At 48.1% G+C, this 17455-nt stretch overlaps 1 protein-coding gene across 1 annotated transcript in view; it reads left to right on the top strand.

Annotated features, from left to right (window-relative positions):
• The window catches only part of Pbx1 (PBX homeobox 1), a 272729-nt gene that overhangs the window by 203591 nt on the left and 51683 nt on the right, over nt 1–17455 (top strand). Inside the window, exon 4 of the mRNA XM_033765964.1 lies at nt 17347–17450. Coding sequence (XP_033621855.1) covers nt 17347–17450 — 104 coding nt within the window. The remainder of the gene's footprint in view (nt 1–17346; nt 17451–17455) is intronic.

The following is a 17455-nucleotide window of genomic DNA, read 5'->3' as shown; positions in this document are numbered from 1 at the left end:
AGCTTCTAACAGATTTAGTGTACCAAAATTCTTTGCCAGGAGACCTTGGGGTTCAGCAGTACACATTTCTGAGCCTACATTTAAAAGAACATGTGTTTTAGAACCCTTTCAGACAATTTAAATCTCACCCAAAGATGCAACCCCAGTCGCCAGTTCTGACAAGTCTCCCTAAAAGTGTGACTCCCTGATGGGGCCATCGATGTAGTCAGCTAGGAAAAGAAATTCAAGTGGGCTCTGCAGAGGGCATATTTATACAACACATACCGGGTCTGGAAGGCAAAAGGCAGTGGCCCATTTCACAGTCAGTATTAACTTATTCCAGCACAGAGAGCTGCTGCCATTGTCAGGGTCACAAATCCATTTGGAAAATAGGCTAGATGGTGGACTTAGAGCTTGGAAGACAGCGCCTAAACATATGTCCCACTACCTGGCCAGCTGCCTGATACTTCCAAAGGGCCAGCATGGCGGGAGTATTGTACAGCCGGTATTTGTAGGGTAGAGATATACCAAAATGGGGATTGAAAAGCCTAGTTGGATGACCTTGGAGCTGGCTGGAGTACAAGCAGAGCCAGCAGTACTTAGCACACCGACACACACGTGTGCATGCACACACCCACACACCATCCCCGCTGCACACTTGGCTCAGGACAAGGACTCAGAAGGCGGAGGCGCCTGCTGACTCAGACCCACAGAAGTACCTCTTACTCGGGGTATCTGCTTTCTCAGGTACGGCCACGTCCACTTCTGGGCATCAGCCCCAGCCTGTTCCTTGGCTGTCAAAATAATGCTAAGGTCAGATCAGCTTAACTGATCACCAGGGCCAATCTTGGTTGGTCTTGACTCCTCATAGTCTGTGGCTTGGTCCTATTCAGAGCCCTTGACCTCAGCCTGTCAGTGTTGGTGACACCATCTTGAATGCTGGAATTAGTCTGTGCTCTGAAATGAACTCAAAATTATCCTGAAAGATTTTCAACACCATGCCCCTCATTGCAGAAAACTCTTTTCTTCCCTAGTTCAGCTTTCGTATAGTCAGCCTACACAAGTCCTTGATATTGTGCCCTCTTTTCCTTCTACTCTTGAAAGATTGTGCCTGCTGGGTTCGCTTTTCCACTTACAGAAACTGCCTGCTCGTGGTGCATCTTCATATGGGGCAGCAGTCACACTGGTCTATTCAGTTGTTGTAAAAATTAGCTCCCGGTATATATTAGTAAAAGCATCTGATAGCTTGGACCTCACAGTCTCCAGTCAAAGACTACAGGGTGAGACATCACTACCAGGAGCTGGGCTTGGCAGTGCAGACCTCTCATTCCAGCACTCTGGGAAGCTGAGGCAGGAACAAAAGGTTAAGCCCTGCCTGGATCATTTAGTGACTTTAGTGAGATCCTATCCCAAAATTAAAAAAAAAAGAAAAATGTTCTGGGAATGTAGCTGAATGAAAAGGGCTGGATTTGTTCTCCAGTACCACCACCACCACCAGCACCAAAAAAAAAAAAGTCACTATTAGGGTTTGTGTGCCAGGATGAAGTGTGGCCCGTGGGTTGGGGGTGTGTCTTAGGGGCTGGGAATGAGATGGCAGGTGGATCAAGTGGCGCATGGGACATCATTTCAGAATGCCCCTCTGTGCCCCATGCTGCAGGACACAGCTGCTTCCTCACCGGTGGATCACCTCTAGAGGGGGTCACTGTGAGCCTCCTGCTCTTTTGAAGTATAGAAGAAAGAATTAGGAGCTGGAGAGGCATTGAAAAGCAGGTGTTGGATGGAACTTGTGGAGGTGATTGGATTGCAGAGCCACAGCGTGGCAGGACACCCAGGAGCAACAAGGCCTGTGAGCAGCGTGCTGGAGATGCTCCTGCTGTGGGCCTGCTATGGAGGCCAAAACTCAGGCAGAGTTGGCCTCCAGTGGTAGTGGGGGTAAGTCCCTCATGTGATATATCTGTCCATTTTGGATTCCTTGATCTTGAAGAAAAGTGAATGGGAGAAAAGTGATAGATGGTAAGATAGATCTCAGGGGGGCCGCGGTCATTTCTTCAAAGAGAAGTCTGATGAGTTGTTGAATATGGCTTTTATGTGCAAGAGTGCTCTGAGGGGAAGTTAAGGAAACTTCCACACACGCTGGCCGTGCTGGTGTATGCCTGTAATCCTAGCTATTCCAGAGGCTGAAGTGGGAGGATCATAAGTTCAAGGCCAGCCCGGGTTACTAAGGGCAACCCCCATCTTCAAACAAGCAAACAAATTCACAGTTCTTCACAAATAAATGAGAAAATAAACCGAGAATGTTTCACTTCTTAAGCATGGTACATGCTTTAGAAAGCTTCAAAAAAAAGAATTCGGAAGCCATGGTGCCTCCTGTCATGGAATTTACTAAGGAAAGAGGTCTTTTTACAAGCAAATCATTACATCCCCAAATCTCAAGCGGGATGAGACATACCCATCTGAAAGATAAAAAGAAAAAGCAGTCGCCTTCTATTTTGTAGTTGGTCTTGGCCTCTTCAAAATGAAAATGGACTTTGTAAAATAAATTGCTTTCTTCTTAGTCCTGATACCATCCCTTGTGTTTTCTGTGTCCATTGGGCCCCCAAGCTACATATCACTGGCCGACGTCATGCCTTTACCCTGCAGACACTGCTGTGGATTCTCCCACAGCTATGCCAGGAGTGGACTTCACCCGGGGCTATTTTAATGGGGCCAGAAAAATATCTGCTGAAATGCAGTGACTTCAAGACTTTTCCATAGAGTGAGGACGTGGGCATCCGCCGTAATCTAATTTTCTCCTGTAATACTTGCTTTCCCTCATTTCTCAGTTGCTCCCTCCCAGCATAATTACCATGGCAAGCACTTCCTGTTCGTCCTCTGTAGGTACACCACATCATGCCAACAACCCGAAGCCCAGCAGGAGGATACAGTATCCTTTGCCAGTGTCGATCAGGGCTTGATTACACTTCACGGCTGTAATTCAAGCCTGCTAATCCTCCTCTGCGGTAGGAAAAGAGGCCTGTTCTATTAGATAAGCTGATTACTGTCTGGAGTGTGCTTCATGCCTAGCAAGAGTTGTTTATATGGGGAATTACTACCGGTTGGGGTCTGCTTCGCAACACTAAGGATGCCTGCTTAGGGGTCAGGATGTCAGCTTCACCTCGGATGGGGAAGGGTAGGAAGTAGAGGGTCGATTGCAATCACTTCTCCCTCCACCTCAGCGCTGGTGGCTAAATATTTACTTTCCTCCTCAGTTAATGGAAGGAACCAGATAAGATACTCAGAATCTGAGACTTTGCCCCTACATCCACCATCCAAAGCCACTGTCCCATACTTGCCACCTTTGGTTGTGTTTGTGGTACTGGAGATTGAACCCAGACTCTTTTGCCCTGAGCTAAATCTCCAGTCTTTGTTTATTTTTTTTTTTATTTTGGGACAGCATCTCACTGAGTTGGCCTTGAACTTATGACTCCTGCCTCCACCTCTCAGCATGCTGGGAACACAGGCATGCACTGGTCAGGTTTGTAGGGCAATTTACTCCTGTGTCACCCTGAGGGCTAAAGTAGAGAGGGATAGAGTGGGATTAAACTGAATGTGTGGTAAGCCAACGGCCGCAGAGCCTAGAGTGCCCAACCACAGAGAAAGCACGCCCGCAGCACCAGCATGAGTGCCTCTCATTCACACAGATGTTTACCTCAAAGCCACAGATGCCTAGAAACCACCTCCACCTCTCCCTAGCAGCCAGCACCAGTGTGGTGTGCAGCCTGTGGCTGGGCTGCAGACTGCACAGCCGGGGCTCTTGGGGAGGAGAAGGAGGAGGAAGTACATTTGTTACAACTGTCAGTGACTTGAGGTTGGTGTGATGGGCCCTGGCAGCACTCTGGGGATTTCCTCCTCTTGTGTGGGGTGCTGTGTCCCCGGACGCAGCGCTGAGGTTCTGCTCAACGGTGCTTGTGAATGTCGAAGTCCTGCAGGGGCTGCTGGTTTAACATTGTTGGGACGGGGTGGGCGATTGGAGGTGGACCCCAGCTCCTGGTCTTTGTCTTGTCACCCTGTGCCAGCCGAGTGTGGGACCTGTTGTGTAGTTGACTGGTATGTGGCAGCCCCCAGTGGAGTGAAGAGATAAAGGGTGAACATCAGCCAGCTGTGAGGATGTTACTGTCAGAGGTCCTCTGGTGCTTGAACTTCTCCCATACCTCTGGGCTCTTGTCGGCTTTACTTCAGCTCCTGTAGCACAGGCATTTGGGGTTTTATTTCTGTGTCTCCAGTATCTGGCACATAGGAAGTGCTCAAGGAATGATTTTTCTTGATTGACTGGCTGAATAAATACATTAACTGAATTGACTTCAGGGAAGAAGGAGCCTACCCAAGAGAGAAGGCACCCATTCTTCCTTCTTGAGCTGGTTCATTACGGACTGAAGCCTGAGCCAAAATAAACCTCTCCTCCATCAAGTTGTAGGTGTCGGGTATTGTGTCTCAGCAACCAGAACCCATTCTTCTCTTGAGCTGGTTCATTACGGACTGAAGCCTGAGCCAAAATAAACCTCTCCTCCATCAAGTTGTAGGTGTCGGGTATTGTGTCTCAGCAACCAGAAAATAATTAAGATAACAGGCTTCATATTGCTTTACACAATCTTAAGATTAGCTAGCTTGTCTCCTAATGGTATCCAAATTCCATCACCCATTTTCAGCTGATTTTTCAAGATGAAGAGATTCGGCTGAGATGATTTCATAACCTTTTGATTTTTATATGAAGAAGAGACATATGGTCTATATTCCTTAAGCATTCTTGTCCTAAGGATTGGGTGCTTGTTTCTGCCTTTTTGCTTACTCTTTTGGGGAGCCCATGTGTCATCTTGGTGACCTGTGAAGGCTGAGAGCTGGTCTGTAGCTCTTTTTTGCACATTGGGATGGAAGAGCCAGGAGCGGGAGAATCAGTCATCCTCCTGGGTAGTGTTGAACCTCGAGGCCTAGGTCCAGTCTCGGTCACCCAGCTAGCTCCATTCATTACCAGCTGCAATTCTTCTTTCTTCTTTCTCCTTTTCATTGTTAGACAAAGTCTTGCTGTTTAGTCAAGGCTGGCCTTGAACTTGTTATCCTCCTGCCTCAGCTTCCCAAGGGCTGAGATTACAGGCACATGTCATCAGATTCGATTCCCAAATGTGAATTGAAGGTGTGGTCTGCAAATAATTCTGTAACTTTGCGGTTTACTTGGGGACAAAATAGTTGAGGGCATTGAGTCCAGGAAAATCACACATGCTATTAGTAGTTTTTACTGATTTAGGTTAGTTAGGAAAGCAGAGAAATGCAATTCTGCAAATGGCAATATGGAAGTCTCTGCTGGCCTCTTTCCTGGGAATACTACCGGCTGCCACTTGAGGTCTTGCCCACTGATCTGTCTTTGCTACCAGCCCACCATGACTGGAGGCAGCAGTGAGGCAGAGGAGAGCCTCATCCTGGATGAGCTGCAGAACTAGTTGGACGCCCTCAGACTCTGGTAGAGAGTAGATTTCAGTATGTTTGATGCATGGACAGTTGACCGGGACACCAGCCTGGGTCCCTGAAGGCGCAGTGCTGAGCTCGGCATGCTTCACTGGGGCTGTCCCACGAGTAGAGAATGTGGTTCGGTGAAGCAGCATCAGGGGTGCCTGACCAGTTGGGCCAGGCTCATGTGAGGCTGGTGGGACAGCGTGAAACTTTCAGAGCAGATACAGTGTAGGTTGCAGAGATATTGGCCCACTCAGTGAATAAGAAAACTAGAGACTTCTTCAGGGAAATACTGCAGGAACCACAGTAAATAAGGCCCAGCCTCAGGGAGGCAAATCTTTAAAGAGAAATTAAGATAGTTCCTCATCTGTCTCTCTGTCAAGCTTTGATGTACTTAGCCAGCACCTTGTGGTGCTAACTGCTGTTTGATGATGATGGACCCTGATGACCACAGACTCTCCCCACAGGGGTGGGCGCCTCTAGCCTGAGGGTTCTTGGGGGTCTCCATCTCACATGCACTAAAAGAAGGAATGGATGAGAGATCTTTTCTCTCCCCGAGTTCCCAATTTTACCAGTATGTTAAAGCAAGTGGAGGCAACAACAACAAAAAAAGCCCATCTGAAAATCAGAGCCTAATCGCTCCCATCTGCTCCAGTGCTGCTTCCCCTTGCTGCCTGCCAGGATGCTTGCTGCAGACGCTAAGTAGCACATTATTTTCAATAAGTTGCAATCATTTACTTGAAATCTACTTCTCCCTTAAAATGTCCCCCTGGAAACTGGAATCGGCATTTGAGAAGGCCTGCTCAGGATAGAATGTGAATGCTTGCATTCAAGTTAGAGGACAGTTAAACTAACTCACTTGGCCCACGGGCGCTTATGCTGTTCAGGATCTCAGCTACTGGACTGTGCTGGGAGGAGTGGAAAGGGGCAGATGGAGAAGAGCGGTCGGGGGGAAGAAAGCCACTCGTGAGGTCTCCGTCCCCAGCAAAGGGGACAGGTGCTGAGATGGGCGAAACACGAAGTACTGGCTCCATGGACTTGTCCTTCAAACAGCACTGTCACACATCTACTAAGACATCAAGTCAGCGTCTTTGAGGGGCCCCATGAGGTATTTTTCTCTTGAATGCAGAGACTGGGCTACTGCAGATAAAAGCATGCTTTTGTGTTCTGGAGCTCATGGTCTCAGTCACCCTGTCTCCGTTCCACCATCTCAACCAAGATTTCTGATTAGTGCTGCTGGTCCAGGATGAGTACGTGGACTCCATGCACATCTGGTTCCGCCACCTCCTCTCCCATCAGTCGATAGCTTGGGGCTTTCAGAGGCTGCTTGGAAAGTTTTAAAGCAGGAAACACCTCCTGCTTTTCATGCAGCTTGTTGGCCTGCATACCCTGTAGCTCCTGGGTCTGAGGATGGCACAAGTGACTCATTAGCAGGCAGACACTGGGGTGGTTTGGGTAATGGCTGGTGATGGGTCATTTGCACAGTTTCCTCTCCCTGAAGGATCCCGCTGACCTTGTGTGCATTTGCAGTATGACTGTCTAGGGTCACAGGTGTCATTTATAGTCATAGGAAAGGGAAAGCTGATTGGGAGGTGCTTTGAAATGGACCAAGATGACCATAAACAGGCCCAGTTTCCTTCAGCTGCGGAATTCTCCTCCCACCACGGTGAATGGCTGCGATTTCTTCTCTAAGTAGGGTGCACTGGGATCTCTCTCCCAGTTCTCTGCCCCTGACTGCTTCAGTATGCTGAGGAGGTTACAAGCCCTAGTTTGCTATAGTCCAATAAAGCATCCTAAATCAGCTATCTGTATATAGGTCAGCAAATTACAGGCACTCACCCTAAAATAATTTGGGCTCACATTGCTGTACTTCTTATATTTGCCTCAAGGAAAGTAGCAGTAAAAGGGTGCTCTCTCTTTTAAAATCACTTCTGAAAGTTTTATACCTTACTTCTATTCATCTATCATTGGCTGGAATTTCCTTGGCACATGAGCATGATTGCATCTAGCTGCAAAGGAATCTGGAAAATGTTTTTCTACCCTGTAGTCATGAATTCAGCTAAAAATTAGGGTTCTGTCTCCACGGAGAGAAATAAGTTGGAAAGAAACTAGAAGATCAAGTTTTTCCTTCATCTTCATACCAACCTTGTGCCCACTCCTTCCCAAAGTAGCCCATCATATCCTGCATCTCCACCTAAATATTAGTAGAGTGTTCGTGTGCACATTCACAGGAGAAGATTTTATCATCGGTGGTGATGGTAGCTGTGGGACTCCGTGGGTCCCGTCTTCTTGCCTTCATGTAGCAAAACTCAGTATTCTTTTGTCTCACACGCTTCAACTTTTCATCTTCTTATGCAAAGGAGTCTGGGTTCTGATGGACAGAGGAATGGAGGGACCCAGGTAAAGAGGGAAAAGCATTTCAGTGAGATGAAGCTCCACACCTGGTTCCCTGATGCTGACACCCTCCATCTGCCCCATCTCTGTAGTGTCTGTCACTGAGCTGAGGTCTGCACTTCCTCCTCAGTGGAAATCCCGTCCACTCCAGAGGGGTGCAGGTGGCCTATCACCAGCGGTGTTAGTCTTCTGTGCTGTGTGGGGTGGAAGTAATCATGGATTGAGTTAAGATTGAATTAGTAGTGAATTCCATAGGGACAGCTCAAGGTTGGTAGCTCCTCATGTTAGGAACATTGTCTGTGAATTACTTAGCAAATTTCAAAAACTAGAAGAGAGTCTTGTGAGGACAAATTTTTTTTTTCTTTCTGGAAATAGGAACTTACTGAATTCCCCAGAGTGACCTTGAACTTACAATACTGTGCCTCAGCCCCCCAAGTGTATAAGATTATAGGAGTTGATACCACACACCACCAAACTGATCTTTATTTCAAACTTTGAGCTTATGAAATTGTTTGGCAAATAAGCCCCCCCCCAAAAAAATCCCAGTTTTTCTATGGGCATTTTTTCAGTTGCCACTAGGAACAGGAAAAGATTTGTTGTCCCAACCTGGCAGTGATGTCAATAAGGTGAGACCACATGTCATGGAATCACAGCAGCAACAAACTATCTCAATTATTTCGAATGTGGCGTTTCTGTCTCTTCAGGGACAGGTGATTGTGATTACTGAATCCCTCACAAAGTTAGAACATAAGCATGCTTCCCCGAGCCTGCAGGTAAAAATCCAGTCTTCACCCACTTCTGATTACCATTTATTTATCTTGCAATGGAACAATGGAAGATTGGAATGGAACAATGGAAGCACCCGAGGTGACTTCTGGGCTGGCTTGTGTCAGAGGACAAGCGGTCAGCCTGCTCGGTGGGAGGAACCTTGGTGGTTTCCGCCTTGGAGAGACCAGGGTCGAGGGGCTCTGTGTGAAGAGGAGGCACCTCTGGCTTCAGAAACAGAGCGATCCTTTCTTTGCGTGCCTGGGCGAAGATGAACACGAGAGGGGCATAAAGAGTGGGAGGTGGGAAGGAACAGAAAGATGACATTCTGAGGATCTGTTAGCTTCTGGGCCAGGGACGGTATCAGACTGAGCTTGTCTGAAAGCAGAGGTAGAGAGCATGTATGTATGTGTGCGTGTGAATGTGTGTTTACAAATGTGTGAGTGTGTTCACTGGCTTATCCTGGCTTTTATTTTGTGGCTGATTCCTCACTTACAGAAACCAACTTGTTCACTATAAATCTATCTTGCTTTTTTGATTCTCTCCAAAGGGACTATTATCACTGGGATTGATTCACATTTAACCAACAATAGAAAACCTACCAGTTACCAAGCACTGACATATACTTTTGTAAGAAAGTCTTATTTCACCTTTAATAAGGATTACAGCATAGTTGGAATTGGGATCTAGTGTTCGTTGTTAGGGAAACTGAGGCTACAGGAGGCAGAGATCCAGTGTTGGACCTGCCTTTGTACTGAGAGCACAGCCTGACTCAGGTCCCTGGCCAGGCCACACTGTGGAGCCTGAGAAAAGCATACTCTCGCTTTCCTAGGCATTGGAATGAGGGAGGAGAGGGGAACAATTATTCTCCTGCAAAGAACCAGGCACTGAGTTAGGTGCCTTATTGAGACTCCAGGCAACCAAGTATTTCAAAATCTCATCTGCTTTCTGGAATCACTTCCTTTAGGAAACAGCATTTTAGAGGAATGCTTTTACCTCCAGGGAAAGCATAATGAAGTGCTGACCAGTGGTTCCATGTTGCCCATGCCTTTTAGGTATCACAAAGCAGGAAACCGTTCCGTTCCACGCATCCTGGTTGCCATGTGCATTCCAGGCTCACATACCCCGTGCAGACCCTCTCTGTGGCGTCTTTCCTTTCCTCTTACCTGTGAGTGTGTCAGTCCAAGGTTAGCGCCCCTACGAGTCACCCCTCCTGCAGCCCCTGCGGCTTCTCTGTAGGCAAAGGGGTTTCCCCAGCAGCAGTACAAGCATTCGCTATTAAGGACCAAAGCCCCTCGCCCAGGCAGCCGGCACCCATCCAGAAACGCAGGGGCCTGTTGCCCAGTGCATTAGCTTTCTGTCTGCCAGCTGGCCCAGGGAGGCTCAGTGTGCCAAGCGGGGAACGTGTGAATGGGATCCCTGCCCATGCAGCCCCTGAGAAGTAGAAAATATATGTGACCAGAACCACCAAAGCCTCTCCCAGAAAAAGGGATGACAGGAAAAACTCGGTATGTTTCTCTGCAGAAAACCCCGGAACATAAACAAATAAACAAACAAACAAAAAACCAGAAAGCATCTCAAGAGCATCTCATGTTTTTGTTTTTAATCCCCTGCCTTAAAACTTCATAGGACACTCTGTGTACAGTGGCTGCTGGCCAACTGGGAAGAAATAAGTGAGTCTTCCCCCAGTCTTCAAGGCCATATTTATTCTGAAAGTCACCATAATGATGGCCCCATAGTAAATCCTCAGCAAGTAATTGTAGGGTGAAACTCTTGAGGACCTTGGGATCTTGCTAGTGATTGACTAAAGCCCTTGAGTCCCCTGCTGTTGATTATCTTTTGTTTATATACCTGCCTAAGAAACCAAGGAAAAGAGCTGATAGGTCAGAAAGACATTTGCCCTTTAAATCAAATCCTCCAGGGGCTGAAATACTCTTGGAGACTTTTGATCTAGGCCAAGTTCCACCTCTCAGATCTTACAGGGTTAAGAGATCTTACACTGGGTACCCAGAGGAGGTAATCGCCGTGGGAAGATCACATGAACCAGGATTTCTCATCTGGGGAAGGTGTTCCAGCCCAACAATAGCAAGAAAGGTCTCCCTGTGGGGTTGGACTGTCTGGAGTCAGACATCACTGGCTTTCCCGAGCCAACCAACAGCTCGGACTGGCAACTGTCTGTGTGGTGTGATTGAAAAATATGATCGATGTTGAAATTAAAATTTATTGCAGCAAAAGACACATTGCCATCCATCTCCCTAAAATACAGCCCCTGGCTTCAAACCCACCCATCCCACCGTTCTTGGCACTGTCTGAAGCAGTTCTGGAGATCCTCTGTCGGGAGTGTCTCTAGTTGCATCCTTGTGGCTGCCCCAGCGTCCTGAGTCCATTCAAAATGTTTTCCTTTCATGGTCGTTTTTCCTTTGGTGAAGGGTCAGCACTAGCGCAGTGCTAGATCCCGTGACGAAGGTGGATGAGGACGCACCCACACCCTGATGCTTTCAGCAGCCTGCCCTTCCATCGGTTTGCAATGGGCAGTGACAGTCATTCACCACGTTTTTATCACTCCTGGTGAAGATGCGCATGAGAAAGGTCTTCCCAGAACACTTCAGCAAGTCACAGAAATGAAAAAAGAAAAAGTGCTTGAAGTGATGGAGAGAATCTTGAGGGGGATTAATGGCAGTGTGTCTGATCACCCCATTTATAATGCTCACCTGAAAAACTCAGGAAATTTTATGGCTAAACATTTCCATTATTTTCATAGAAAACTCTAAAAATCACCAAAAAGGAGATTTTTTTTTTTCCATCAAGCATACAAGGGGGCTAAGAATGAGGAGTGAAGCACCGCTCTGAGGTGCAAGGAACTCACCCAAAGAAGTCGTTAGTGCCACCTTAGCTTCTCAAGAATCAAGTAATTTTTCAACTGGAAAAGCCTCCAGTTTTCAATCTTAATTGTGCCTGTGAGAAAAGGAGGAAGGAGCAGGGGTGTGTATCCGCTGGATTTTTCAGTTGTCAGCAACTTTACAAGTCCACAGCCCTCAGCAGCACTGGTGCAGGGCAGGATGGCACCAGAAGCATAGAGACCACCGTGTTGTGAAGTCAGAGTCCGGGTCTGCTTCATCCGGGAAGTCCCGGGGCCCAGCTCCGTCCTGCCCTTCCTCCGTGCCCCGTCAGTAATCTGTCCCGTTGACCCCAGCAGCCCTCTGAGTGTCTATTTGTGGCGACATCATACGTGTGGCCCCTCCTAGGCCAGGCCTGCTCCAGCGTCACATACCAGGCTGTCCCAGGGCCCAGAGCTAGGAATGCTTCCTGGGGACATGCCAGGCTCGGACCCTGAGGCGCTGGCTTAGCGGCAGCGTAGCTTTCATGTTTAGAATAAGCAGGCCTGACTCGGAAGGGAGTCCCGAAGGAAGCCCAGAGAGAGCCGGCTGGCCCAGCCATCTCGGAACCGGAGAGGGGGCGGTACACGTGTGAGGTGACTCTGGCCAGGAACTGGGGCCCAGGCAGAGACGTTCGGATGTCACTACGTGCCTCCGCCTTCCCGCCTTCATTCTTCGTAACCCTGCTCTTGAGAAATGCCGGCACAGACGCTCGCTGCCAGAGGCTCTGAGACGTCGGGCGGGGGTGGACAGATGCGGGCCAGGGCAGCGCTGCCCCTCAGGAGCTCGGCCTTGCTGGCGAGTTGGCAGGTGTGACCGGGAGGTGTCCTGAGGCGCCCGAGGCCGCGCGGCAGACAGTACGCGCTCTGGTGGCCCAGAAGCTAGACACGTTTTTAGAGGAGGCGCTATCAGGGCGAGCTTCATGCAGAGGGATGTAGAGCTGAGGTTTTCAGTAGGACGGGGCAGTGATAAGTGGGTTTTGTGGCGTGAGAGAAGAGGGCATCGTGCCCTACAGCACAGGGTCCCCACTTGGCAAGGTGGCATAGATGGGAAAAAGGGAAGAGGACCTGAGTTAGAGGAATTAAATGAAGAAATCATAAAAAAGAGCTTCATTCCTTCCCTGCCTCGCCTCTGTTTTCTTCTTGCGCAAAATTGAGTTAGGCATCAGAAGGGGTGTGTGTGTGTGTGTGTGTGTGTGCGCCTCGGCTGGACCTGTTTGATTTTTTACTTTGGGGAGGTTTTTTTGCCTTTATAATCTGCAGTTGTCTACTCTGTAAATTTGGAGTGTGACTTCCTGTTTTGTAAGGTGAAGTTCAGTGTGTGCAAGCACTTCAGGAACAAATATAATGTGTAACTGCAAGGCGCTCAAGAGGCAAGCTCTTTGCCCTCCTTCTAAAACTGCAGAGGCAGCCTACACCTGTCCCATATCTGGGTTCAAGGTTCTGCCCTCTGGGGGTGGCAGAGAGGCCTGGGCTGCAGAGCTCCTCCCTGCTGGCCTCCTGGCTGTGCAGAGTGAAGACTTAGCTCACGGGTAGTCCAGCACCTTGGATGGAGGCTCATGTCTGGAGGTCAGACAGAAGAGGTCTGATCATAAGGGGAGGGCTTCCTTCCTGCACCTAACTTGGGGAAGCTTCCTCATGCTTGTCTCAACCCCTCCTTGTCTACCTGAGCCTATTTGAACCCCTGGACTGCTGTCCAAATGTGAAAATAACGCTCCCTCCTGCAAACTTAGAGAAGTTTCAGAGTGAGCAGGGGCCTTTCCCCAGCATTAAGCCTCACACGGGAGACTGAGACCCTCCGGCTGAACCAGTCCTTGGTGGTGAAAGAGTGCCCTCTAGTGGGCATTGCCGGCAGCTGCTCTGGACCCGTGTCGTTCTGCCAAGGACAAAACAGCCCTTCTCACAGCCCTCCTGCCAATGCTCTTGGGCTTTTGAATGTGCCTTTGGGTTTGGTTTGTTTTTCTCCTCTTGTGAAGTAAAAGAAGGAAAGAAGAACAGCTGGAGAGCAGTAGTTAGAGCAGCCCCAACAGTGCTGTGACAGTTCTCTTATCTTGGGAGTTTTTCCAAAGAATTAACCCCCGGGCAAGCAATCAGGCAAGGTGGATGTGACATCAGAAGCTTTTAAAGGGCTTGTGACAATTTCTATATAAATCACTGGCTTGGCCCCTTCCAGGAGGGGTGAGATGATGGGAAGGAAACGCCTTCTTTAAGAATTATTGCCAGATGGGTTCAATATCTTGATGGGCACCTCCTCCGCTGATTTCGAGTCCCCTGGAGTCGATGACATTTTTTGGTGGCGCAAGTGTGCAGGCCTGCTGAGCCATGAAACTCCTACATGCACTGGCAGAAACAGGGCATTGGGCCCTTTAAAACCTGTCTCAGAAAAAGCTGCTGGTCTGAGGAGGAGGGGCAGGGCGCCCATCAGGGAGGCAGAAACCTGATCATTTGTGATGGTTGCTGGATTAGGTAACAGCTCCACTGGCTGAAATTGGATCTTGGGGAATGAGTGTTAACATCTCTGGTGTCCTGGCAAAAGGTTCATCTGAGTCTTGCATGGTGCCGCAGAGATAAAAAGGAGCTTTTAAATAATCATTTTCTCTCCTACTCGCCAGAGTGCTGGCTTCAAGCAATAAATAGGTAGCATCAGTTCTGCTTAGGCACATCACCCTTTGCATTTATTTATTTAATGTTGGTGGAAGATTTTTTTTTTTAACGGACTCACTGCACAGTTTCCCTACCCGTGGGTCAGAACACTCTTGTTGGTAGTGGTACATGCACATTCTCCTGGTTCTGGATTGGAATATGAGCGGTTTTCTTTACTGCGCCACCTCTGCCCCCTCCAAACATACATAGTCCATGTCCCCCAGAACCCCGAGCCTTCTGTGTCAGTGGAAGGTGCAAGTTTTCTTCTAAGGTTTTTTAAAATTTATATTTGTTCTTGCTCATATTCTGGCATTTTCTTTTTCAGTGATTTGAGTATGACTTAAACAGTTTAAACACACAAATTGGAGAGGGCATCTGGGCTGTTTTTGTTTTTGTTTTTCTTTATCTTTGCCTTCTTTCTTTTCTTCTTCAGATCTCAGATTTGAGGTCCTATTTATGTATCTCTATCACACCAAATTCTTATTTACTATATTTAGCAACCAATTCTATGAAGTCATAGTAAATGCAATTTTTAAAGAGTATTTGTTCAAAGGATTTTAAAACTATGGAAAAGCTAAGTAAAAGGCTAACACTGTTATTGTCCCCTTTCCTTCTAAAAAACCCCAACACAGTGTATCCTTCAAACCTGGAAAGAAGAGTTAGTACACAACAGTACTGCAGCTCCAGGACCCGCCAAACTCTCCAGGGGCCTGGTGCTTGCTACTTGACCTTGGTGTCTTGTGCCAGCCTTAGCGAGTCTTTCTCTCATTTTATTTTAAAGGACTTGGGTTTCAGGTCCTAACAAAGTATTGATTAGGTGGGTGTGTAGAGTTTTTCCGAAATAGTTTGTTCTTCCAGATAATTATTTAGGGAGCAATGGAGCATGGGCTTGGGGGAAGCTGAGAGGAGCTGGAAAGAGAGAGCACCCTTAGGTGACTGTCAGGTGGCTGGGAACGAGGAGCTGGGACCAGGACTTGAGGAAACCAGGGCAAGAACTGTGGCCCGTGATTGCGCATCTCTCGGCCCTTCTTCCTTCTCCCAGAGCTGAGTTTGCCAGAGGACTGAGCTGCCAGAGGACAGGGGACGCTTTGCTACCCATGTTCTTGGTGGGGAGGAGGTGGGATTCTCAGCATGAGCTTCTCAGCAGTGCCTGGGAGGACATGGACTGACCACTGCAGTCACGTGATCCTTCTGTGCCTTGCTGAACTCTTCAGAGCAGATTCTGTTGTACGATCTTACAGGGTTGGGCTACATGAAAGAGTGGTTCTTATGGAGCAACAGGAGGACACAAGAGGAGTCATTGCCTCCAGGCTAAAACCTGCCCACAGCAGGGAATTTTCCCACCTGCTGCTGAAGCTGGTGACTTCCCCTGAAGAGAGTCCATGGGACAAGGAATTCAGAGGGCTGTCACAGTGCGCATTTCTGAATGGTCAAGCTAGAGTGAAACAGCTGCATTGTTTATTCATGGCTCAGAGGCAATTCTTGTGTAAAGTTTCTGAATGACCCATGATTTAGTTGATAAAGCATTTAAAATTCATTACATAACGGAAAACATCCATATACAACCTTCCATGCACAACATCTCCCCTCCCAAGCGAACACCCTTCGTTGGAGAGTCCTCTGCTTCGTTGGTGGACTGGCGGAAGGAGTCAGTACCCTCTTAAGGAAGTGTGTTAGTGGTGGTGTGTTCTTTACGGGACATTGGAGATCTGAATGAATAAATTCAAGAAACACGACAACATGGCTCAGTCTTTATTATTCAGGGATCAGAGGGCCGTTGCCCATTCTGTCTCCTAAGCATACCCAAGAAAATTTCCCTGGCAGAAAAAAAAAAAAAGACTACAATGTAAACCTCTGTGGTCTTATAATCTTGTGCTGGTGCCACTATAGCAATTTTATTTGCATGAGGCAGAATGTTAAAAATTCAGGTTGTAAATGAGGGAGCGGATTCCTGGGAGCTGAAGTGCTTTTGGTCTGTGTGCAGGGATGGGTTTTCTTCCTCCTTCTCCTCCTCTGTGTCTTCTTCTCCTTCCTCTCCCTCTCCTCCTTGTCCTTGTCCTTCTCCCCTCACCCACCTCTCCCCTCCACCTCGCTTCCGCCCAAGTCACGCCCTACGCCCCAAAGCTGTGGTGTTTTAATAAAAAACAGCCCTTTCGTTGCCTCGCCTGAGAATCTCGATCAAGAGCACACCCGTCCCGCTACCCTGGAAGCAGCCTTGCTCCCCACAGGACCATAGGCCTCATTACCTAGAGAGGAGAAAGCACCGTCCTTGGACTAGTTTCCTGCCATGCGAGATTTCCCTACAGTGTCACCTGGTCCCGGGGAAACATCTTAGGATTTCATTCCACTAGTTAGATTTACCTAGCTTAGATGGTTTTTGAAATGAAAATAAAGATTAACCAGATATCATAAGGTCAGTGAGTGTAAAACCACAATCGCAGTAGAAATCTAAAATTAGACATGAAAAAGTAAATGTTTTTGAAATTGAAATCATCAGTTTGAGGATCAAAGCAAAAAAATATTCAATTATAGTTAATTTTTTGCACCTTAGATGTTTATTGTGGTAAAATATACATAATTATAAAATGTATCATTCTGCCTTTTGGGAGGGGCAGTACCAAGGATTGAATCTAGAGCCACACGGAACTACACATCTCCAGCTCTTTGTATTTTGAGACAGGGTCTTAGTAAGTTGTTAGACTGCCCAGGTTGGACTTGAGCTTGCATCCTCCCGCCTCAGCCTCCCACGGTACTAGGATTACAGGCAGTACCACTACGCCCAGCTTCATTTTGACTACTTTTCGGTGTACCGTTCAGTGGCACTAAAGGCACTCACATTACTGTGTAACCAACGTCCCACTCACCTCAAGGACTCCTTCATCTCCCCGCACTGTCACTCTGCACCTGTGAAACCCTAACTTCGTGCTCTCCTCCCTTCAGCCCTTGGAATCGGGTATTTGACTTTCTGCCTCCATACATCCGGCTATTTCAGGTACTTCCTATATTTCAGGTACTTCCTATAAGTGGAGTATGGAGGACAAACAAAGCTACTCTCTGCTTGCGTTTCCTCACCTCCTCAGCTCTTTCCCAGACCTTCCTTGGCTCCTCGAGTGCCCTGTCGCAGTCAGGCGCACCCTTGGCTGTTGCATTCTGCAAACTTTTCCCTCTCGGTTTCCGGTCCTCACTCCCCTTGCTCTTTGTGTCCCCAGTCTTGAGCATACGGGGCGCTCAGGAGGAGGAGCCCACGGACCCGCAGCTCATGCGCCTGGACAACATGCTGCTGGCGGAGGGCGTGGCCGGGCCGGAGAAGGGCGGGGG

Source organism: Fukomys damarensis, unplaced genomic scaffold (assembly GCF_012274545.1).
Source record: "Fukomys damarensis isolate Sample0158 unplaced genomic scaffold, DMR_v1.0_HiC HiC_scaffold_19, whole genome shotgun sequence".
Taxonomy (NCBI): Eukaryota; Metazoa; Chordata; class Mammalia; order Rodentia; family Bathyergidae; genus Fukomys; species Fukomys damarensis.
This window is presented reverse-complemented; position numbering and strand designations above follow the sequence as displayed.